A 24,205-nucleotide genomic window follows, 5' to 3' on the forward strand; every position below is an offset into this window, starting at 1 on the left:
GGTGAAGATATTGGAGTGGTTTGCCACTTCCTTCCCCAGCTCATTTTACAGGAGGAAACTGAAGCAAACAGGTTTAGGTGACTTGCCCAGGGTCACCCAGCTGATAAGTGTTGGAGGCCAGATTTGAACTCAGGAAGATGAGTCTTCCTGATTTCAGGCCCAGCACTCTACTCACTGTACCACCTAGCTGCACCCCCCCCCCCCCGCCATAGACTACTATAATTCTAATGACAGAGACTTAACAAATTCATAATTTTATTATACTCTGAATAGAAGTGATATTTAAAAAGCAGAGAAATCGACTATACAAAGAATTTATAGGACATTCATTTACATACTGAATATTTTTTTTACAGTATGGAGCAAAGGTAAATATCTACTAATAGATAAGGCAGAGAAGGCAATGTTAACATGTCAATGATATAAAGGATACACTGGCACCATTTAATTAAGCATGGCTTTTTAGCATGTCCGTATTATAACACTGAAGGATTACAGCAATACAATTTAACAAGCAGGTTAATAGGCGCCTGGCTACAAATACATGTGGCAAAAAGCTAATATGAGTTCACCAGTCTTTCTTTTCAGTACTGCATATACACATCTTGAAACATCCTGGGGGAAAGCATGTTGTGTTAACAGTTTGCACATTTATCACAAAAAGAATGCTGTGTGACTGGATATGCTATTTACTACTGAGTATACCTTACAGTTTTTCTTTTGAGTATGTAAAATTATTTCATACATTTCTAATATATGTGGTAACTTATCATAAGAGAAACACACTGTGAGAGCTCTCCTTAGAACCATAAAAATGGACCCTATTTTTCTTGCTAAGAAGAGTCAAGCTCCCAGTGGATTTTCCCTGATGCTCTTTTTAACACAGAACAAAAATTTTAAAAGAGCAAAAAATAAAAACAAAAATAAGCATGCCAGTAAATGATCTTTAAAAAAAAAAAAAAAGGCAACCTCAGGCTCTGGAGTCCTCCCTGAATGTGGGCATGAATGAAATGCTGTGACAATACCTTGAAAACTCCAAGTCATTGTTTACAGCAAGAAAGGAGGGGCCCCAATTCCATGGCCTTCTCTTCAAAAAGAATGATTATTCGAACCTGATTTAAGTCCTACACAAACTTTTTTCTTCTTCTCCTTTTGTGGGGACAGCCTTTCCATGAGAGTAATACTCTTGGAAGATCCAGTAAGTTAAGCCCTCTCAACCATTTAGTTTTCCCAAACTTCTGATGAAATGAAACACTGTTAGACCGGACACTCCTTAGAAGTGGTTTAGGAGTTAAAATTCTGCCTGATTGGTTGTTCTTAAGGCACATGGGATCTCCGAAATGCCCAAGCAGACTCTTTAAATGGCAATGCAAATACTACATAATGAGTAAATGTGTAACAGAATCATAAAGCATTTGGCACAGAAATGAGGCCCTGGCCTTTGTCGTGTCAACTGGAGCAAGAAGTGATCTACCGGTTAGCTTTATATACACTGTCCACCGCAATGGTCAATTCCAATTACATTTGAACTGCCATCTTCTTCCCTGCCTTTTGCTGCCCTGACCCATGCATTAGAACAATCTCTTTATAAGAGTAAATTTTCAAAGCCTAAGTTGGTCACTATGATTCTTGCATAAAATAAGCACTGATATCTGACCTTGGAAAGGATAAGAGGATATTACTATTAAGGAAAACTTTTAATGCGGGATACGTAGGGTCTCTGAACATTTATTCAGCACCTTGTGCACAACAGAGGAGAAAATTAATGTTTCATCAACCAGGCAAAGTCCCGGATCATTGGTCCCAGCAGAACTTCACCAATGACAGATTTGCAGGGAAAACCATGTAGATATAGAAATATACACAAGGACGTATTTGCCCATATAATACAGCAGCTAATATGACAACAAAAAACGTTTATATTTTCAAGGATCATCCCTTTTCTTACCTTCATTCTTAAGATGCCACACTCAGGACACTGACTATAATACAAAGCAAAACCACTTAGCAGCGTGACAAGATCCGTACGAGAGCTTATAAAGGCACAAGGTGCCCTATATGTCATCTTGTTTCCATCCTTACAAATGACATCCAAAATAACAAGCAGATACCAAGGCAAGAGTTTAACAAAATAACTTTCTTTTTCCCTTCTAGTTGATTCTATCCACAATAAAAAAATTTATGCATAAAACCATAAAGAAGTTGATGAAGAAAATATTGTGAAACAAATCCAAATATGCAAAAAGATTTTCTGTTAAAACAGTATTTCCAAAATACAGGATGTGCTATAACAACACCGTAAGAAAATATTGACATACTTTCTAAGCAAGGCACATGCAACAGAATATACTTAGATACAATAACACAAGAAATGCAAAGCTCAACAAGGTGTCTAGTAAAGAGTACTCATACAATATAGCAATATCAAATTTCTACTATAAATAATCTGGCGTAGGCAAAAATATAAATTATATAAAATCATTTTTTTTGCTTTTCCCTCATTTTTATCCCGCTATTATTTTAAATGGTTTCTTTCTTGCTTGACTCTTCATACAAAATATATTTATCTTAAGTGAACAGAATACATCAAGCCTTCACCATACAATTTTTTAAAATGACATCTCTAACTTTTCATAAAGCACAATGATCTCAATCATTCCCAGATTTAGACCTTACAATCTCGATATCCCTACACCTCTGTCTGTCTTCGTGGTCCCTGAAAAAAAAAATCAACCTACGCTAACCTTCATCAGACATACTTTCCCCTTCTCAGTTCAACTCTAGTCTTGGTTATGGAAAGACGAAGGGAAGAGCAAACGATTGTACAAGAGGCCCATTATCCTCTGAAAGAACATCACTTCGTGAGGGTCACAGCTACCGTGGATGCAAAAAGGACAAGTGTCTCCATAAGGCCATGCAAGCAGTTCTATTATGTATTAAATCTCATAAAATCCATGTGATATAGTGAGTCACCAGGCAATCATTCCACTGTTCACCCAAGAGATATTGGGGAAGTTGAAGAAGAGTACATGAGCTTTTCTCTTTCAAAGTTTATCTCCAAAGCAGACTTTCTGGATAGGTACAGATGCTCCAGACAGTTGGTTTTTTTTAACGTAGAACTTGGCACTTGGCTGTGAAGATGTTTCAAGAAACAAAAATTTTCTCTTGATGAAGGCCAAGGAATTTTGAAGTCTTCCTTTTAAAATAAGAGAAAAAAAAAGCAAGGAAGGAAGAAGAAGAAAAAAATACAACAGGTAGAAGGTCCCATTTTTCTTTTTGGGACCAGTACATTTGAGTGAATTGTTCAAAAGGATGCCATCCCTCCCTACTTGCACCAAAGTCTAAAGGAGAGTCAGTCTGTCAGGGAGGTTTCAGATCTTTTTGGGTGAACCAATCATGACCTTTGATACAAAGTTCACAATGGCACTGGCAGGCTGCTCAGGATCATGTTCCGCAAACAGGTGGCACACATTGTCCGTAGCGCTCCCTTGTTTTCTTGCAACGAATCCAAATACTCTGGAAAAGGCAATTAAAGAATTAAATGGGCAACACCTACACACAACCACATAGTCACCCTGTGCAAACATCCACGTACTATTTTTCCCTTGTCATTTACTTCAATCACGTCACAACTAGAAAGCATCTGCTCATTATGACGGTGTCTAACAAGACACGTCTGTGATGACCTAACCTGCTTTATTTGCTAGGACATAGGTCATTTTTTATATAAAGAGAAGTGGCATCATCATTTTCCTCATCATTACTAACTTTTATATGGGGCCGACTACGTGCCAGGCACTGTGCTAAGCTCTTTACAAATATTATTTCATTTGACCCTGGGAGGTAGTTGCTATTATTACTTTACAAGATGAGGAAACTGAGGCAGAATTTAAGTGACTTGCCCAGGGTCACATAGCTAGTGAGTATGTATGACTGGACTCAAACTTAACTCTTCCTAACTCTAGGCTCAGGTCTCTATCTGCTGCACTTATTACCATCATTAGTGAAGACTGAACTCAGATCCTGACTATTTCTAAAATACAAAACACCTTCAGACTGTGGAGGAAAGATGACAGTGTTTTGTAAAGATGATAGTGAGAAAGATAGATAGATAGATAGATAGATAGATAGATAGATAGATAGATAGACAGACAGACAGATAGATGTCTATATATCTTTAAGATTTACAAAGTGCTTTAACATATGTTTTATCCTTATAAGAGCTCTGTAAAGTAGTTATCATCATTCCCATCTCACAGAAGAGCGAACTAAGGTTCCAAGAGCTTAAGAAGTTCAACCTGGGATCTCACAAGTAGTAAGTGTCTTGAGTATTTGAACACAGGTATTTCTGAGTCTAAGCCTTGTAACTAACCGCTACACCAGGGGATTTTTATCATGAACTTGTTTTTAAAAATGCTTTAATAATTATATGTTGTTATAATTTTCCCTTGTAATCTTTATTAGTTTAATACATTTCATTTCATGCATTTAAAAGCATCATTGTGAGATAGGGTCCATAGGCTTCACCAGACTGCCAGAGGGGTCCATCTCTCTCTCTCTCTCTCTCTCTCTCTCTCTCTCTCTCTCTCTCTCTCTCTCTCTCTCTCTCTCTCTCTCTCTCTCCCTCTCTCTCCCCCCCCATGTCTCTTTCTGTCTCTCTTATACACACACGTGTACACACATGCACGTTAAGAGAATCTCTGCTCTACTCCAAATTGTCTTACTAAAATTATATTTGAAATTTGAAAATCGGCATGGTTCACACATAAGAAACATTGTAGACCTTTCAAAAACATGTCTGTACTTTTCCTGTTGTAATTGTGTAACAAGATTTATTTTTTTCTCTTACTGTAATTTTTTTTAACCTTTGTTCCAAAGTAATGGTCTTCCTTACACGTATACCAATGTGACTGTGTGTTTGTCTTTCTAAAAATCATTTCCTTACAATATAAAGGTTCCTTTGAATTCTATTACTATCTTCCAGAGTAATAACACAAGCTACAAGTACAATGGGCCTACTCTTCTTCTGTTCCTTCAAGGAAATAAAGTTTGTTTTCTCCTTACTTTCGTATTCTTAAATTACAGACTCTAGACAGGGTGTTCCAAAAGTCTAAGTGAAATTTTAAGCTGTGTAAGGCTATAGCTTAAAACTTCATTAGAACTTTTGGAAACCCCCTCCGCCACCCACCTCCATAAACTTTTAAAACAAAGAGTAGCATTTAATTATTTTCTTCAAGGAGCTGAAGTCACTGTCTATACTAAATGTGGATAAATGGTGGTTCTGGAGTCAGAAGACCTGAGTTCAAATACTCCCTCTGCTGCTTACTATCTATGTAACCTTGGATGAGTCAAAGAGCCTTCATGTACCTCAGTTTCATCATCTGTAAAATGAGAAGGTTGACCTAGAAGGTCTCTGAAATTCAAACAGCTCTAGATCTATGACTTTGTGTTACTTTTTTTCAGTTGGAAGGATGCTAGCTTTATCAAAGGTGAACAACCAAGGATTCCAAGGCAGGGAATATTCATCAATAACCATAGTTTAAGCCAAAGATAATAAAAAAAAATTGAGAGCGGGGACTATATTTTGTATTTCTTTTGTATTTTACCCAATATCTAGATGACTGTTATGCACATACTATTTATTCACTGAAGAATACTCACAAATTGACTAAAAGACCTAATGGCTGGAGCCAGGCATGAGACATGTAATGATCTTTCTCTAGAATTACATATTCTAATTTATGAGATAGTCTTTAGATACTCAGATATAAAGTTCTAACAGCAAGATAGAAAGGTCTTTCCTACTTGAGTTAGGAAATTCACAGCCCCTTCACTGAGCTCCACCGACCTCAAAACTATTCCTATTTTTAATAAAAGGCACCTTAGAAAATATAATAATGATGTATAATCTCTTTTACTTTAATTAATGTTGGTTGACAATTTCCTTTTTCAGGCCAAATATAAGTATGTTATATTACTCTCAGCACACAAAGAAGAGAGAGGTCATGAGCATCTTTGCCCATTATTAAGCCTTCTTCTAAATACAAAACATACTCTGTCAACATAATTGAAGGGTTGTTCTGTGGCAAAAGGATTAGACTTGTTCTATTGGGCCTCAGAAGATGGAACCATAAACAATGGATAAAGTATGCAAAAAAAGCAAATTTAGGCTTGACGTAAGGGAAATTTTCCCAACAATTAGTGCTATTCAAAGTGACATGGGTTAACCCTCGTTGCAGGCTGTCAAGCAAAGGCTAAACTACCACTTGTTGGGTCAGGTTTGACTGGATGGATATTGAGACCAATTCTAAAATTTTGGGACTCTTGTAATTTAGTTCTTGTCCTTAAAAACAAGGAAGAAGCTACATGTTTCTAACAAGAATCAGGGTGGTCTGGCATCGTCTGTTGGGCACTTTAACAATTCAGAAAAATCATGCTAAGTGATCATCTGTGGAAACTGGGACAGAAGTTCAAGTCAATGTAGCGATTCCAAGCTAAAAGAGTCTATACTTTAACACAAAGGAATCCAGATAATGATGGGCAACTTACTTTGCCGACGGGCCATCTTTGATCCACCTTGTTGTACATGAAAGAGGAAACAAAATGAAAGCATTAGTTCTGTTTATGTTTTCATGGCAAAATGAAAGATAGACACATTTATTAACAAGAGAAAATGCCTTACTTCCTGTCCTGTGGATCCAAAGCACAGAAAATGACGGTGTTCACTGGATAATGTCTTCGGAAGAAAAGTCTGTTAAAAAAATGGAAGGGAGGGAGAAAAATCAAGGTTTTCAGCATTTCTCTTTTAAGACTGAGGTGTGGTGATGATTGTTAGTGTGAATGGGGGCACTAAGTAGTGGATCTTGAAAGGATAAAAGGACACTGAATTTTGTGGCAACAGACATAAATTTCAGCTTGGCTTGTTCTTCTATCTACGCGCAACCGGGCAATTCGCTTCATCTCCCTGAGTTGTGCCTCCCGTCTCTGCAAAATTAGAGTTTTGGATTAAATGATCTCCAAAGTTCCTTAAATCCTATGATGACTCTTCTACTATTACTTCCTTGTTTTATTTATTTCCTTAAAGGAACAGATGAAGAGTAGGCCCGTTGTACTTGTAGCTTGTGTTGTTACTCTGGAACATAGTCATAGAATTCAAAGGAATCTTTATATTTTAAGGAAATGATTTTTTTAAAGCCACAAACACACAAAGTCACATTGGTATACATGTAAGGAAGGCCATTACTTTGGACCAAAGGTTAAAAAAATTATAGTCAGAGAAAAATAGATCTTGCTACACAATCACAACAGGAAAAGTGTTCCAAGGCACAGACCTTGTCCGCATCATGACCGATCACCTAGTCAGGGATGGGGAACCTGCAGCCTCAATTTGTTCTGTGAAGTTTAGAAAGGGCTGCATTTGAGGACCTAGAGGGCCACATGTGGCCTCGAGGCCACAGGTTTCCCACCCCTGACCTAGATGATATGATTATATTTCCAAGGCTTCAGGGATGTGTGTGTGTGCCAAAGCCACAGAAGATAAAATGCTACTACTGTAAAAAGCAAGTAATTAAAACAAGACTGTTATTAAAGAGGTGAGTAAGGCATGTAAGTAACCCCTCTACTGTACTTGACAGTTGCCTGATAAAACTATCAGAATAATATGCCTGGCACGCACTTCCATATTTTTGAAGGGAGAGGAAATGGCTTTATGATGTTATTGGTACAGAGAGTTCCCAGGTGAGGAAACTCCCCTCTACCAATGTAGGTTGGCACCCTGTCTGCAACATATAGTCTTAGAGAGTTGCCTAGAACCCTGGTAGCTTCAGTGACATGCTCAGAGTCACATGGCATTATGTGTCAGAAATGGAAGTTACACCCAGGCTTCTTGGTCAGATCTGCATCCACTATCTTATACTGCCCCTCTCTATGAAATTGTACAAAAATGATTGAAAAGAGCTTTCAGAATGAGATTTTATTTTAACAAGAAAAGGAAAGGAAAGGTTGGGATCTTGCTAAATTTGAAAACTACCAACAACTATAAGGAATTTTTGAATCAATAGCATCACCCAGACATGGACAGAGAAAGCAAGCTAGGATAACATCATTACTTAGACAAATCCTACAGAGGGCACTCACTTCCGCTGATTGTCGGTCAGTGTAATTCCTTGGGCAGACACTTTGAAATGGACCACTGTAGAAATGGGAGGAGGATCTTGCACCAGTGTCATGCTCAAGGCTTTCTGTACAGCTTGGTAGCCTGTGAGTGACTCCATTTCCACGGAATTTAAGTACCAAACATTGCAGGCTGTCAAGAGTGAAAAACAAAAAAAAGTTTAACATCATTCTATTTGCCTTTATTCAACATACTACTTTTTATTATACAGGAAATAAGCCATCATTAATTATATATTTAGAGGTACTACATTTCAGAAACCATACTAAGGCACTCAGAAAAGATTCCAAATAAAAAAGTGAGGCAGTCCTGCCTTCAAGGGGCTTATTTTCTAAAAGTACAATACATACATATACATATACATACACATACACACACACGGCAATTTTGTTGGGGAGTAAGAGGATTAAGGAACTGAGGAAGATACTGGCAGTTGGGAGGAATCAAAAAAAGCCTCAAATTAGAGGAACCACTTGAATTATATTTTGAAGGAAGCTAATGATTCTCTAAGGAGGAGGGAGTGGAAACATGCAGGAAGGAGACCTGGGGCATCAGCTATGAGAAATACCCAATAAGCCAGTTTGGCTGGAACAGAGTGTGTGTAAAATGGAGTAAAATTTGGTCAACCTTGAAAAGTAGGCTGGAGCTAAGCTGTAGAAGGCATTCAGTGCCAAACAGGAATTCTTATTTTATCCTAGAGGTAATAGGGAGCTTCATGAGCTTTCGGAGTAGGGGAGTAACATGGTCAGACCTGTGATGTCATTGCACAATGAACACTCAATTCAGCGAATATTTACTGACTGCCTACTATGTGCATGGCACAGTGCTATGTTCTAGAGATATAATAATAATAATAATGATGATGATGATGATGATGATGATGATAACATTGTTAAGTCTGTAAAGCATTTTACATTTATCTCATCTGATAAAGGCATATATAGTGCTTGGAAGTTTGAAAAATGCATTTAACATCTCATTTGAGTCTTCCTAGTTCCCCCTGAGGCAGGTGTCACAGGTTTTATTATCCCCAATTTATACCTAAGGAAACTGAAGTTCAGAGATGTTAAATAACTAATTCATTTTAATACAGATTGTAGGAATCAGAGGCTGAATTTGAATCTGATGGAAAGACTTGTACTGGAATGATATAATACACATACATATGAAAGAGACTATATCTTAATATGATGAGAGAGAGAGAGAACAGTAGTGACTAAGAAGATAAGAGAATACTTTAGGGAGATAATGGCACCTGAGCTGGGTCTTGAATAGAAATAAATATTGTGAAAGGCAAAGGCACATTCTAGACAGAGGGAATAACTGGTGAGAATACCTACAGGGAGCTGAAGAAACTTTGAGGTCAGGAAACAATCTGTCATCCAGTTTTGCTGGAATGCAATGTGTGAAGGGGAATAATCTAGAATAAAGCTGAGATCAACCAATAATCACTGATGAAGCACTTACTATGCTAACAGACTAATTGATCTCAGTGGCAAAAAGATGGTGTAAATTTTCACATCTGCCTCATTTGAAAATAACCCTAGGTCATTAACTTTATCAGTCAACCTGATCAATATGAAAATTCATACAATAAAAAATAACTTAAGGCAATATAGAATATAGGAGGAATGTCATTTGTGAAACCCCCTTAAGGAAAGAAACTATGATAATTAATACTCAACTTATGAATGCCCCATACAAGTAAATAAGTGGCAAGGGGCTTTGAGACTATAGCTCTGGAGTCTGAGCCCAACCCCTAGAATGGGGCAGCTGAACTTTGTTTCCTAATTCTGAATTCATAGAAAGATACTGATCTTTTAAAGCTGCACTTTCATTTGTGAAGATATAGAGGTATAGGCAGGTTATTTTTATGCTGATAAGGAACTATAAGAGGTATATTCATTTTCCAAAAATAAATTGTTATTAATATATTTTGTTTTTAAATGCCTAAATTTCCCCCTCAATCCCTTCTCCCTTTTCTCTCCCATAGATCCATCTCTTATAACAAAGAATAACAAATTCTTTTAATGTGGAACAGTGGAAAGAGTTTGAAGCCTTGGAGAATATAGTTTAATCAAGTCTAATCTCTGGCATCCTCTATAGGTCTCTGATTCCTCATGTACAAAATAAGGGGGTGAGATAGACTGATGATCTGGTAATCTGGTAGATATATGTTGAGTGCTACATCATTGTCATGGAAAGAGGTACTGCACAGCATCGTAGATGGAGAACTGGCCTCAGGTCAGGAAGATCTGGTCATTCAAAGTCCAGCCTCTTGACACATAATAGCTGTATGATCCCAGACAAGTCACTTAATCTCTCATTGTCCTCGCTCCTCCTCACACACCAACAATTCTCTAAAACTTTCATTTGCAGAATAGTTGCCTTCTATATCTGTAGAGGGAGTTGGCTCAAAGAGAGTTCCAATCACCAATGAAATAACAGGTCTTGACCAAAAAGAAAGAAAGAAAGCAAAACACTAAACAAAGAGGAAAAAAAAGATTATGGGAAATGGTAGAAAGAGGGCAGGATTGGAGAAAGGCAAATGTTTTCGTTACTTTCAGATAAAGAGATGAGAATGGATACGGGCCACTAAGCTTGACTTTAACCCATGGAAAAACTCTAGAAAGTATTATTAAAAGAGAAAAGGAACCATTACGGCTTTATCAAAAACCAGTCATGCCAAACTAACCTACGTTCCTTTGCTATCAGGATGGCTGGTCCGACAGTGCTCTAGATATAATTTACCTAGATTTTAGCAAAGCATTCAATAAAGTTTTTCTTCTCTTCTTGGGTACAAGACAGAAAAATATAAGCTAGATCCTGGTAGAGTTAGGTAGATTCAGAACTGATTTAGTGGCTGGGCCAAAAGAGTGGTTGGTCATTAAAGGGTTTGATACCTGTTTGGAAAGAAGACACTAGCGATCTTGGGCAGCTAGGTAGCTCAGTGGATAGAGACCTAGGTCTGGAGTCAGAAAGAACTGGGTTCAAATCTGGCATTAGACACTTCCTAGCTGTGTGACCCTGGGCAAGTCACTTAATCCTGTTTTCCTCATCTGTAAAATGAGTTGGAAAAGGAAATGGTAAACCACTCCGGTATCTTTGCCAAGAAAAATCCCAGAATGCCCAAAGAGATGGACAGGACTGAAATGATTCAACATAACAGCAGTAGTGGTCTTGCCCAGGGATCTGTGCCTGGTCCTGTGCTGTTTAACACTGTTATCAGTGGTTTAGAGAAAGACTCGTCAAATTTGCAGATGACACAAATCCAGGAGGGATGGCTAACCCATGGGATGACGGAGTAATCATCAGATCACATCTGGGGCGTCTGGGGCTAAGTTCAGGAGACAATATTTTATGAAAGGTGGTGGTAAGCTGGAGAATATCCAGAGAAGAGAAACCAGGATGGGTGTGACCATGACATGTGAAGACTGGCTAAAGGAACTGGTTTTGTTTAGTCTGGATGAGAGAAGAGAAATCTTATGTGAAAAATGCTAGCTGTCATATGGAAGGAGGATTCGACTTATTCTGGTTATCACTTAAACTTGTTTGCCTTAGTTTCCTCATCTATAAAATGAACTGGAGAGGGAAATGGCAAACACTACCAGTATCTTTGCCAAGAAAACCCCAAATGGGGTCACAAAGAATCAGACATGAATGAAATGACTGAATAGCAACACAAAATTTGGACCTGGATGACAAAACCAGGAGCAAGTAATGGAAAAGAGGCAGATTTGGTCTTGATGTAAGAGAAAATAATTCTTGATAATAAGAATTATTCAAAAGTAACACGGGCTGCTGCAGGAGGTAGTAGGCTTCCCTTCATCAGACATCTTCAAATACAGCCTGGATGACCACTTCCCAAGAAAACTGCAGGGGAGATTTTAATTCAGGAATGAGTTGGACTAGTGAGCCTCTGGGATTCTGTGACTACATTATCTCTAAACGCCCTTCCAGCTCCCAATGAGATGCTCCAATACCAACCTCTCCCACTGGTGAGAGTTTCCTCAGGAATAAAATGGGAATAATGATTCTTCTATTTCACTAGGTTGTTGTGGGGGAGAGTGTTCTAAACTTAAAAACTACAGAAATAATGAGTTGTCATCTTATTACCAGACTGGAGGGGAACATTTTCTTTTGCAGATGCGGAAGACGTGGAAAAAATGTACAAGTTATGATTGTGATGGAATGCTGTAAGAAATGATGAGCTCAGTGATTTTAGAAAAACATGGAAAGACTTGTTTGAAATAATGAAGACATTTCAGTCTTCAGAGCAGAACCAAGAGAACACTGTATACAGTAACAGCAACATTGTTTTAAGACAACTTTGAGTGGATAAGTCATTTTGACTACTATAAATATCCAAAGTACATAGTATATACTATGCTAGCTGTCTACATAGTATATATGGAGGAAGACATTATTTGCATGCAGAGAAAGAACTGATAAATAGAAGTATGTATAAGAATGATTTTTATATATATATGTATGTATGTATATGCATGCACACACATATTTGTGTATGATGGTAGCTATCTCTAGAATGGGGGGAGGAAAGGAAAAAAGGAATTTACAAGATAACTTTATTATAAATTTGAAAGGAATAGCAAGTTGTACATAATAAATTTGCAATTTCATGGGCAATCTTTTTTTTAATTATGCTATGTTATGAAAATGCTTGTTTTATCTCATAAACTAAAAATAAAATAGATAATTTGATTTTTAACAAAGTGAACAAGTTACTATGTAGCTTCATGGTCAGAGAGACATTTAACCCACTGCAAAGGGAGTCACTATTGTTGGGGGAAAGGCTTTTCTTAGCTCTCAGTTTTGGAGCCTGAATGATATTTTCCTAGATAAAGTGTTAAAAATGGAGATTTAGGACTAGTTGAAATAGTACCATTAGTAGAAAAGGTCAACTGCATTCCGGGGCTAAATAGGCTTTTTTGTGGGCCTGCTTGGGAACCTCAGAACCATTTATAACACTGTTTCTCTGGGAAAACGCATTCTGAGTTTCCAAACAAACTTGAGGAACACAACTCATTTGTAATTAGAGGACTGCCTGTACTCTTCTGTTTTCTAACTGAGTCAATGCCTGGGGAATGTTTAGAGGTTTTTGGTTTTTTTTTTTTCATCTTTTCTTGGGAAGAAAAAAGAAAAATAACTGAATATAAATTGGGCCTTATAAAATTCTCATCTCATCCTTTTAACTTGGTTTACTGCAGCTAAAACAGAAGCCTGTAGTACTTCTTTTGGTGAGGGCATTTCACGGCTGTTCAGGACATTCAGCCAGCAACTAAAGTTCACTTCATTGAAGGGAACCATTCATTTCACTGGCAAAACACCAAGAAGGCTTCCTCTTGATTGGAAGATAAGAATCATTCTGTACTACCACTTGGCTTTACTTTCATTTCCATCTCTCTAGGCCTCTGGACATTTCAATGAACAAGAGAAAAAAATTGCCCTCATTTTCCATGTCAATGAAACACTCAACGAAATGAAAGATAACATCTTTCCTTGCTTATGTATTTCAGAATAGTATGTCATTCAGATATAACACATAGGACAAATTCCCACCTTTGCGTTTTTCACTTAAAAAAATCATTCCTATGGCTACAAGGGTACGTTGGCTTAATAACATTTACTCAACGATGCCTACGTGTACCCTTAAAAAGAGTTTTAAAAAAGAAGAAAAAAACCATTATATACTTTCCCTAGAGACAGAATATGGTCCAATTTCAATTGGATTTTAACTCTTCATTTTCACATCAGGAATTCTTCATTGTTATTCAATCTTGCTGTATTTGCTAAAGGACCCCCTATCATGAGGCATCTGAAAGCCAAAGAATTATGTACCAAACATTTTAGGGTGTATGAATATCTGGCAAAGAAAAGGTGAAAAGGCAGGGTTTATATTTGATTCCTATAATAGCCTGACTTACATTTGGCAGCCAGGAGACCCATAAACCTGTACTAATAGCCTCACACGTGTAATGGAAGACAATTCATAAAGAAGAGGACATTTCCTCTGGCAAATCCCTTAACCTGGACTCAATCTACCTGTCTGTAAAATAAAGGAGTAGCACTAGTTGTTCTGTAACTTCTATTCCAGATCAAACCCCTTTAATCAAGGGTGTTGAGGCTGCTGTAGATATACATATAATAGGAGAGAAATACACCTGCTTGTTTTTTTAAAAAAAATCAGCTTAAAATTTATAGAGATAACAGAGATTGTCATGTCTTCCCCTGTCATTAAACAGATGAGGAAATCAAGGCCCAGAAAAGGCAAATGACTTGCCAAGTTTACGCAGTTAGTTAGTAGCAAAGCTAGAATTAGGACCCAGGTCTCCCAGTTCAATATTCTTTCTATGACAAGAAAATTAGGTGGCATAAGGCATAGGTAGAATGTTGGACTTGTAAATAGTAAAAGCTGAGTTGGAATCTGGCCTCAGATACTCACTAGCTTTACTTTCCTCAACCTTAATCTCCTGTGCAACTGGGATAATAATAGACGCTACCTCCCAGGGTTTCTGTGCAGCTCAAATAAAACAACATATGTAAGGCATTTTAGAAATCTTAACGGCACCATTTAAATGTTAACTTCATTATTATTTACAATAATCATCATCATTATTCCTGAGGTCATGATCAAATGTCAGAAACTTCATAGACTGTCAGGAAAAGTTTCTGTAGGAATGGAGGTAACACATAGTTATTTTTGGAAGAGCAGTCACATTGCTTTGGCAGAGAAGCTACGCAGACCCAAGCCTCTGAATTAACAAGGCTGAGGCCTACCTGGTTAGCTGAGCCAACAGTGTAAATCTTTTGAATTTAAAGGCCTATGGATCAGCCATGATAGTCAGGATTCTCTTTCATCTTTTATCCAGGAGTTGTCAATGTCTCTACCTAAGAGAAGGTTCATAGGGAAACATTTAAAAGCACAAGGAACCTTAGAGGTCATTTAGTACAACAGTCTTGCTTTATACATGGAAACTGAGACCTAGAGAGGTCAAAGTGACCTGCCCAAGAACAAAGTACACATAGCAGAGACAAAAGTCAAAACCAGGTTTATTTATTCCCCAATTCATAAATGTTCAGAAAGGATACGAATAGGCAGTTTTCAGAGGAAGAAACTAAGCTATTAATGGTTTTATGGAAAAAATGCTACAAATCACTAATAATTAAAGAAATACAAATTAAAACAACTCTAAAGTACCAGATCACTCTCATCAGATATGGCTAAGATGACAAAAAAGAAAAAAGAAAAATGAAAAATAATGGCGGGGCTGTGGGAAAATAGGTACATGCATTGTTGGTAGAGCAGTGAACAAGTCCAAAAATTCTGGAAAGCAATTTGGGACTAAGCCCAAAAAGCTATTAAACTAGGTCTATACCCCAAAGGGATCAAAGAGAAAAGAAAAAGACTCATATGAGCAAAAATATTTATAGCAGCTCTTTTTGTAGCGGCAACAACTGGCAACTGAGGGGACGCCAATCAATTGGGGAATGGATAAAGAAATTATGGTCCTTGAATGTGATGGAGTACTACTGTGCTGTAAGAAAAGACGAAGGGAATAGTTTCAGAAAAACCTGGGAAGACTTGTATAAACTGGTGCAAAGTGAAGCTAGCAGAACCAGAAAGGCAAAGGATATAATAGCAATACTGCAAAGATAATCAATTTTGAAAGACTTAGTGATTCTGATTGACACAGTGACCAACCATTATGGATAAGGACTCATGACGAAACATGCTATTCACTGAGAGAGTGGCAAAGGACTGATGAACTTGGAAACATTCATTCTCTTTCTTTCTCTGTCTCTGTCTCTCTCCCCATCCTCCTCCTATTTCTCCCTTCATCTTTATTTTTTCTCCTTCCTTCCTTCTTTCCTTCTCTTTTTTTTCTCATGGCTAATGTGGGAAGTTGTTTTGCCTGACTATACATATCTGTAATGAGTTTCATTTTTCTTGTGCTCCTGATGGGCAGGGAAATGGGCAGGGGAGGGAGAGAATTCAGAACTGAAAATAAAGTTGAATTAACAAAATAAATCAGGTAGTGTTGACTCCAAATATGCCCTCTTTCTGCTGCCCCATGCTGCCACCCCACATAACCCCCAGCTAGACTAAAGAGTCTGCTGAAATGTCCAGAGTCCACCTAGGAAGTCCAACCAGGGTCTGGGGGCTAGCCCCCGACAGTTCCTACTCTCCTTGAAAAGAGAATCTTCATTTCTGGGACGATCAGTGTGTTCAGGAGAAAAGGGCCTTGACGTATGCCATACAAAATCTAGTGAATCTCTAACTTCCTTTGTAAAAAAAAAATCCTATGACCCTGGCTTTCTCTTAGCATATCAGTTTTCTCTGAGATTTGCTACTATCTACCTTAGTTTTATAGCTACTTCTCACTGTCACACCCTAGTTAGGGTCTTTCAGAAGTCTCTCACACCTGCACACTTAACACACAAACCGCTGGAAGGGAGCCAAAAAAAAGTTCCCAAGTGGGCTTTTGTGTGCCCAGCACTAATATCCCTTCTTCATGATTCTTTAGCAACTGCTTGGCACAGTTACACCTCTTCTATCCCCCACCTGTTCAAGCTTTTTGTACTGCATGGTCAGTTTCTCATAAAATGGAGTCATTCACCTGTATTTCAAGGCCTCTTTCTTTCCTTAACTGATTTTTGTTTTCTCCCAGGGCTGATAGCGGGATCTACAAAAAAAAAAGTTACCTAAGATCTAATCTTCACTAACTTTATACTTTCTTATTGTGACTGGGTACACATAGCATCAGAAATGTTTCAGATCCTCTTGTTTTCATTTGAAGTAATCAGGCATGGCTTCATTACAATAACATGAGAATGTTTCCTGACTAGGAGAATAGCTGTTGGAATCTGTACACCGCCAGTTAAGGAAGAACTCCATTTGTGATTTGTGTTGGTAATCTTAGAAAAAAAGGCCAGTCCAGCCTTATTTCCTATTATTTCACTGCATGAACTTTCTAAGCTTCTACAAAGACGACCATCCTGCCCCCCACCCAACACAAAGGTTCAGTAGCTTTGCCGACTATTTTCTACCTCTTATTTTTGCAAAATAAATTGCTGCTTACCCTTTAAAACTCAAAATAAAACGCAACCACCTCCCTTACACAACATGACGGTCGTGGCTGTACTCTACAGTTAGCATATCACATCTTGTTATGTATAGTTATGTATAATAAGGTATATATTATATGTGTACATACATGTATTATAACGTATATAAAAAATGATCATGATGAGGCACCTAGGTGGCTCAGTGGATAGAGCAGTGGACTTTGAATCAGGAAGACCCAAGTTCAGAGCCATCCTGATTCATTAACTATACAAAACTGTGCAAGACACTTAAACTCTCTCACAGACTCAGTCTCTCCTCTGTAAAATAACACCCACCTCACAGGGTTATTGTGAGGACCAAATGAGATAACATACGTTAAGCACTTTGCAATTCTTACATCTAGAATCATAATAAAAAGGCAGCATGATTTTCTTCCCTACTTGGAAATTAGTTCTGTAAAGGCAAGAATGGAATCATAGCTGAACTCTATCCACATTGCCTCTGGTACCTAACAGTGTTCTGCAGACGGACCGACCAACAAGTATTTATGTGTCAAGTACTGCGTTAGGCCTGGGAATGCAGAAGTAAACATGAAACAGTCCCTGCTCTCAGGGACGTTACATTCTATTACAGGAAGCAACACACACACATGCAAGAAAATGCACACTGAATGAATCCACCTGAGTAAACTGAGCTGAAAACAGCCTCGGGAGGATATTTCTGCCAGCTGAGCCTGGCCTCCAAGAGCTCTTTCCCAGCTTCAGCTTTTTCAGCTGAGAACCCCTCTGGAACAAGGAGTGCCTACCATGTCAATTTTGTGGTTATATAAAGGGGACTAGGACAGAGTGACCTTATCCATCTGAAGACAGGGCTTAACTAATAGGCAATGTTTAGAAAACTAACCGGAAGGATTTGGAACAGAAGGAGGCATTATAGTTATTTAATACAAGTTCATAGGTTAGAGCTGGAAGGGACGTGACAGAACACAGAGTCCAACCCTCTTATTCTATACATACTGAAATGGAAGGTCAAAGTGCCTTGGCCAAGGTTTCACAGATAGCAATTTACAGGGATTGGAATAAAGACCAATTCTCTGCCTCTAAATCCAGTGTTCCCTCCTTGGGGGTGGGAGATGGGTCTCCGTTCCTTCATCAATAAAATGAAGGAGCTACAGCAAATTATTTCTTAGGTCTCCAGTAGTCTATGAGTCTGACTTCAGATAAACTGGTGAAACGGAGTTAAGTCCAATATTCTTGACATGATCAGGAGATACTGGCTCTTGAAAAAAGGCTAAGTTAATTTTTTATCATCTTCAGAGTTAAATTTAAAAAGCTGTTCACTGTGCTATTCAATCAACATGCTTCCACTTCAGATTCCATATTGAATATACCCATTTCCTTTCCCTTTCCCATGGCTGCTGCCCAAGTGTGACTTAATTTAGGCTTCAGTTCACAATCTGCTTCAAAGATAAGGGTCATTTGAAGAAACCTCTGGTCAATTTCAATTTTAACCACACATTTTAGAAAAGACCGATGAAGTGACAATGGGGTAAGGATTGGGGCTGCTAAATCATGTCCAGCCATTTAGACACGAGCAGCTCTTCCTGCCACGTGAAAAAAAATTGGAGTTTTGAGTACTGATCAGACACTGGAAGGAAAATATGACTGCCTTTTAAAAACACATCAAACACATGAGTACTAAGCCAATGAGGGGAAAGGTCCATAAGCTTCCAACAAGGTGCCTGGGAGCTAGAGCTGGGATTGTTTTCTTAGAAAGCTTCAGTCTCAAGTGACTTAACTGGCTGATGGTTAGACATGAGCCAGAAATAACAATGGAGCTAAGTAAAAATAGGTCCTTCCTGATTGCCTACTAAACTTCCAAATTTACACAATTTAACCCGATTAAGTTTAATTAAATTTCCACTGGGATAAATGATCCTTGATATGATGCTTACCAGATGGGACTGTCTGGCATGTTCATTGGGATGTCCACTCCTCCTTCTCAACACTGCGTACCCTGCAGTTGTCCTGGACTGAATATAACAAAGCAATATGCTTGAACTTTAGCTGAAGGAGGCTTCAAAGTTTGCCAGCCTCCAGAAAGCACGTATCTAGCATTCTATATCAAGCAGTCGGTATCACTGTCTTTGGTTCTGGTAACTAATGCTGCTAAAAGTCTGTCAAATTCTAGACCACTAAGATTAGCCACTTTCTCTGAACACATCAAGGGTAGCTGAAGTTTAATGATTTAGAATGCTGGTATTTTGATGAAAGAACACCTGTACAATCATTAATCCCTAGAAGTCAATCAACCACATTTGCTTAAATTTAGACAGATGATTCTGTCACCCAGGGGTTAGGGTTTTTAAGTATTTTAGAGGAAAAAAAAGGCAAGTGAAATATGAGTATTCTTTCAGAGACCCTAGGACTAACGTAGCTTTTTAAGTATGTACATTCTTTTCTGGTGTTGTATCTCCCAATCAACTTAAATAAGAATTTATTAAATACTTATTCTATACACCAGACTCTGTTAAGTACTTGGGGTTGTTGTTCAGTCATTTCAGTCATGTGCAACACTTTGTGACTCCATTTGAAGTTTTCTTGGCAAAGATTCTAGTTTCAAAGATTTCTTTCTCCAGCTCATTTTACATATGAGGAAACTGAGGCAAACAAGGTGAAGTGACTTGCCCACAGTCACACAGCTAGGTCGGATTTGAACTCGGGAAGAAGAGTCTTCCTGACTCCAGACCCAGCACCCTATCCACTGTGTCACCTAGCTACCTGGTACCTGGACTCACTAAAAACTATGACTTTATTGGTGTAGAACTGAAAGCAAACCTCCTTTACCAATGCAAGTTGCCATATGCTCTGCAACTTAATAGTCCAAGTGTGCTGAGAATACTATGTGGCTAAGTGTCTTGCTCACAGTCAGTCACAGGGCCAGCATGTTTCAGAATCAGGACTTCAACACAAGTCTTCCTTATTTTAAGGCAATATCTTTACTCACTACCCTGAACTACAGTATACATACAAAATAAATACACAGCGACTTGGGAGTACAGCGCTAACAGTTGGTAGAATCCTGAAAGGCTTCTTGAAGAAAGACACTTGAGCTGAGCCTTGAAGTGTGTTGTAGCAGTTACAAGAGGTGGATTTTAAGACGGGCATTGCAGGCATGGAGAGCCTTGCATTTGTAAACCATTTAACACAGTACCTGGCACACAGCAAGCATGTAATGAATACTTATTCTCCACCCCAACTCCTCAGGAACTGGAAGCAAAATATCCCAAAGATGTGTATGAAGAATAGCAAATAGCTAAGTTTGGTTGGGTCATGGGATGCTTGATAGAGAGTAATACACAATCTCCCTGGAAAAATAGCCAGATTATAATGCGTTTCAAATTCCAGAGGAGTTTATATTTTATTCTAGAATCAATAGGCAGGCTTCTTGAGGAGAGGAGTAACACGGGCAGACTTGTGCTTTAGGAGTATCAATTTGACAGTTGTGTGGAGGATGGATTGGAGAAGGGAGAGACTAGATACAGGAAGGCCAAATAGAAGGCTATTATGATATGCTAGGACGGAAGGGATGATAGCCTAACAGGGGTTGGGAACCTGCAGCCTTGAGGTCACATGTGGCCCTCTAGGTCCTCAAGTGTGGTCCTTTGACATCACAAGTTTGGATTCAGTCAAAGGGCTTCACTTGAGGACCTAGAGTGCCACATATGGCTTCAAGGTTGCAGGTTCCCCACCCCTGCCCTAGAGTGAAGTAGTTAAGGTATGAATAAAGAGAAAACAGATGGGAAAAACACTGTGGTTTAATCTGTAACACTTGGTGACTGACTGGATAACACAGGGCTAAGTCAGAACGAAAAATTGAGGATAACTCCTAATTTGTGAACTATGGTAAATGGAAGAATGATCCTCCTTTCAACAGAAATAAGGATTCAAGGGAAAATATAATTGTCTCAGACATGCTGTATTTAAGGTTTATATAGAACATCTGGGTAGCAATGTCAAATTAGTGGCTGTAAATCGAGGACTGCAGCTCAGAGAGTTGAGGACCAAATCTGAATAGTTGAGAGTTATCCACACAGACTCTTCACTCTCAGGTGAATCCATGGTAGCTGATGCTATTTATGAGAGTGATTAGAAAGATAAGACAAAGCCCACCTTTAGGAGCCACAGCCCACAAACAGGACACGGACAATGAAACAGAAAAGGAGAGGGAGGACAGATCTAACAAATACAAAGAGAACCACGACAGAACACTGTCATGAAACCCAAGGAAGAAAGTGTCCAGCACTGTCATGCTCTGCACAGTTCAATAAGGAAAAAGACTAAAGTCACGGGGATTTAGAAATAATGAGATCACTCATGATCTCAAAAAGATGAATTTTAGGTAAATGAAACAGAAGTTGGACTAAGGGGCTGAGAAGGTGAGAAAGCTGAAGCAATGGATGTGGGCAGCTTTTCTCTTTATGTCTGGTAGGGAAAGGAAAGAGATATGGTACAACAGTTTGAGGGGATGGTAGTGTCAAATGAATGTTTATTTAAAGACAGAGGAGATCTCAGCAAGTCTGAAGGCAGAAAGGAAGGAGTAAGTAGACTAGGAAAGCCTGAACATTAGAGGGAAAGAGAATGAGAAAATAATCTGATGAAAGATCTAAGAAGGGATAGGATTGGATCAAGGCCACAAGTAGTGGGCTGGCATCGACAAACAGAAAGGATACCTCTACTTCTTACTCTAAGTCTGGAAAACAGGAGGAAATGAGGCAGTTGGAAGCATGAAACTGGAAAACAGGGAACCCATGACTTAATGTTCTCAATTTTTCTTAGTGAATTATTAGGTAAGGTGCTCTGTTAATTTGGAGTAGGGAAGCAATGGCATAGATGGTATAAGAAGGTAACAGAAAGTCTATCATAGTTACTTTAGGGCATTCAACACAAAGCTGAACAGCGAAAAATAAAAGAATAGGTGTGCAGCAATGAAGGATCATTGGAAATTGGATGAGAAATTGGTGATAGATCCAGTCAGTACCGTTGTCTGACTTCCTCCATCTTTGCTCAGCAACATATAATCAGGAATGGAAAAGGAAGATGGCAGCAGTAATCCAAGGTTGGGATCTAGAAAGGAATTGGCAGCGGTAGGAAAACGGGGCAAGGTATTCAGGGGTGGAAGACAGTGTAAAGTTGAACTGGTTAAGTAAAGGATAGGGATTTTGAAGCAAATTAAAGTGAGGCCAGAAAAAGCCCTGGGAGACAGGGAGGACTGGAGTGAATGGAGGCTGGAGTGAGGACAGTATCGTTCTAGGTATTACGTTCCTTTAAAAGATGATTTCTATACTGGTTTTTTTTGTGCCTTTGACAATCTGGTGGAGTATAGGAACAAGGACATACTCCTCAGAATAATGCTTTTAAATATGTAAAATAAAATACCACAGGATTACTAATAAAATCAATTATATTGGTGTGTAACTAACATTTTTAAAGAGTATACAAGTTCATGGAGCTCAGACAAAGAACCCCTGCTTTAAATGAATCCTAACAAGATAAGTGTGTATATTAAAATTAGACCTGAATACACTGGCTTGGAGGTCATAAATTCAAACTGCATGTTTGTGGGTTGTTTTTTTTTTTCTTATTTCATCATGCATACTTGTTATTTATTTCTCTTCACAAAGACAGTTCAAGACAAAGGGACAGAAAACTTCAATACACTATAGAATACAATATTCAATAATAATACAATACAATATGCTATTTAATACAACGGCTATACTTATGAACATCCTGGCTTCTCAAACTTCCAAAGGAGGGAAAGAGCAGAAACTTGCAAATATCTTGAAAAGTTCGGGATTAAAGTGATATAGAAGATTAGAGGGAGGGTCATGGGAAGAACTTGTAATGTAGAAAACATAACTGTATTTCTCTTCTTCTGTGAGTTTTCCACTACCTTTATTTATTAGGAGAAACATTATTACCACTGATTAAGAAGAAGGAGGAAAGAAATGTAAAGTCACCAACCTGCCCCCTGTTTTAGCAGTTCAGCTGCAGAATTCGCAGCTGTTTGTGGAGAATTTTCTGCCATTTCTTCTAATGGATCTGTAAGAAGCAAAAAAAAGTGAATAGCCCCACAGGTGAATAAGACTTATGGTGACACAGTTTAAAAAACATTCCAGGGAGAAACACTCTGGGCAGTATAGCAGTACAGCGGGACTTATGGCTGGGATTTCCTTTTGGGGAAAACACAACACATTTACTATGGATATTAAAGGCTTGGGAATTATGAAATATTTAACCTTGGAGATGATTCTTGTCCAATATTCTCAATTTGACACATGAGGAGACTGAGGTTCATGGAGCACTGAGTGCTTACTTAAAAGAATAATAAGAACCAGAACATAAGTCTCTTAATTTGTAATAATCTGTCCATTGCTCTACCATTTAGGCCTTCCAGGGGCTCAACAAACCACTAGCCTAATTGATTCATTCAACAAGTACTGCTTGTTAGAAAGTTTTATTTTATATTGGGTCTCCTTTTAATTTCTACCTGTTGTTTCCAGTGCTGTCCCTTGGTGCTACACTGAACAATTTTATTCTCTCTTACACATGCTAGTGACCTTCCAAATTTTGAAGACATCTATCATATAGCCCATCCATCTTCTTTTTAGGCTAAAAATTTAACTCTTCAGTCATTCTTTTTATGACCCTTCATTATCCTTGTCTTCCTCTAGACCAGATGTCAAACTCAAATGGAAACAGGGTCACTAAACCATAAATAATGATCCCTGTGGGCTGCATAGTGATTTAGGAAGATACATATTAACATTATACGCATTCTAATGTAGTTTAATTTGTTAAATATTTCCCAATTACATTTTAATCCGTTGGGTTGTACTTGGGAATGTTGCGGAGAACAACGTGGCCCAGACACACACGTTT

General features: G+C 38.3%; 1 protein-coding gene across 4 annotated transcripts in view; it reads right to left on the bottom strand.

The window, feature by feature from the left end:
- Positions 1–238: 238 nt before the first annotated feature.
- Positions 239–24,205, bottom strand: part of TNS3 (tensin 3) — a 424,477-nt gene continuing 400,510 nt past the window's right edge. For all 4 annotated transcript variants that reach the window (XM_036738320.1, XM_036738321.1, XM_036738322.1 and 1 more), the window contains 5 exons: positions 23,288–23,365; positions 8,137–8,305; positions 6,683–6,751; positions 6,550–6,576; positions 239–3,516 (listed from right to left, as the gene is read on the bottom strand). In XM_036738320.1, the coding sequence (XP_036594215.1) occupies positions 3,372–3,516; positions 6,550–6,576; positions 6,683–6,751; positions 8,137–8,305; positions 23,288–23,365 (488 nt within the window). In that variant the 3' untranslated portion in view covers positions 239–3,371. The remainder of the gene's footprint in view (positions 3,517–6,549; positions 6,577–6,682; positions 6,752–8,136; positions 8,306–23,287; positions 23,366–24,205) is intronic.

Source organism: Trichosurus vulpecula, chromosome 9 (genome assembly GCF_011100635.1).
Source record: "Trichosurus vulpecula isolate mTriVul1 chromosome 9, mTriVul1.pri, whole genome shotgun sequence".
NCBI lineage: Eukaryota > Metazoa > Chordata > Mammalia > Diprotodontia > Phalangeridae > Trichosurus > Trichosurus vulpecula.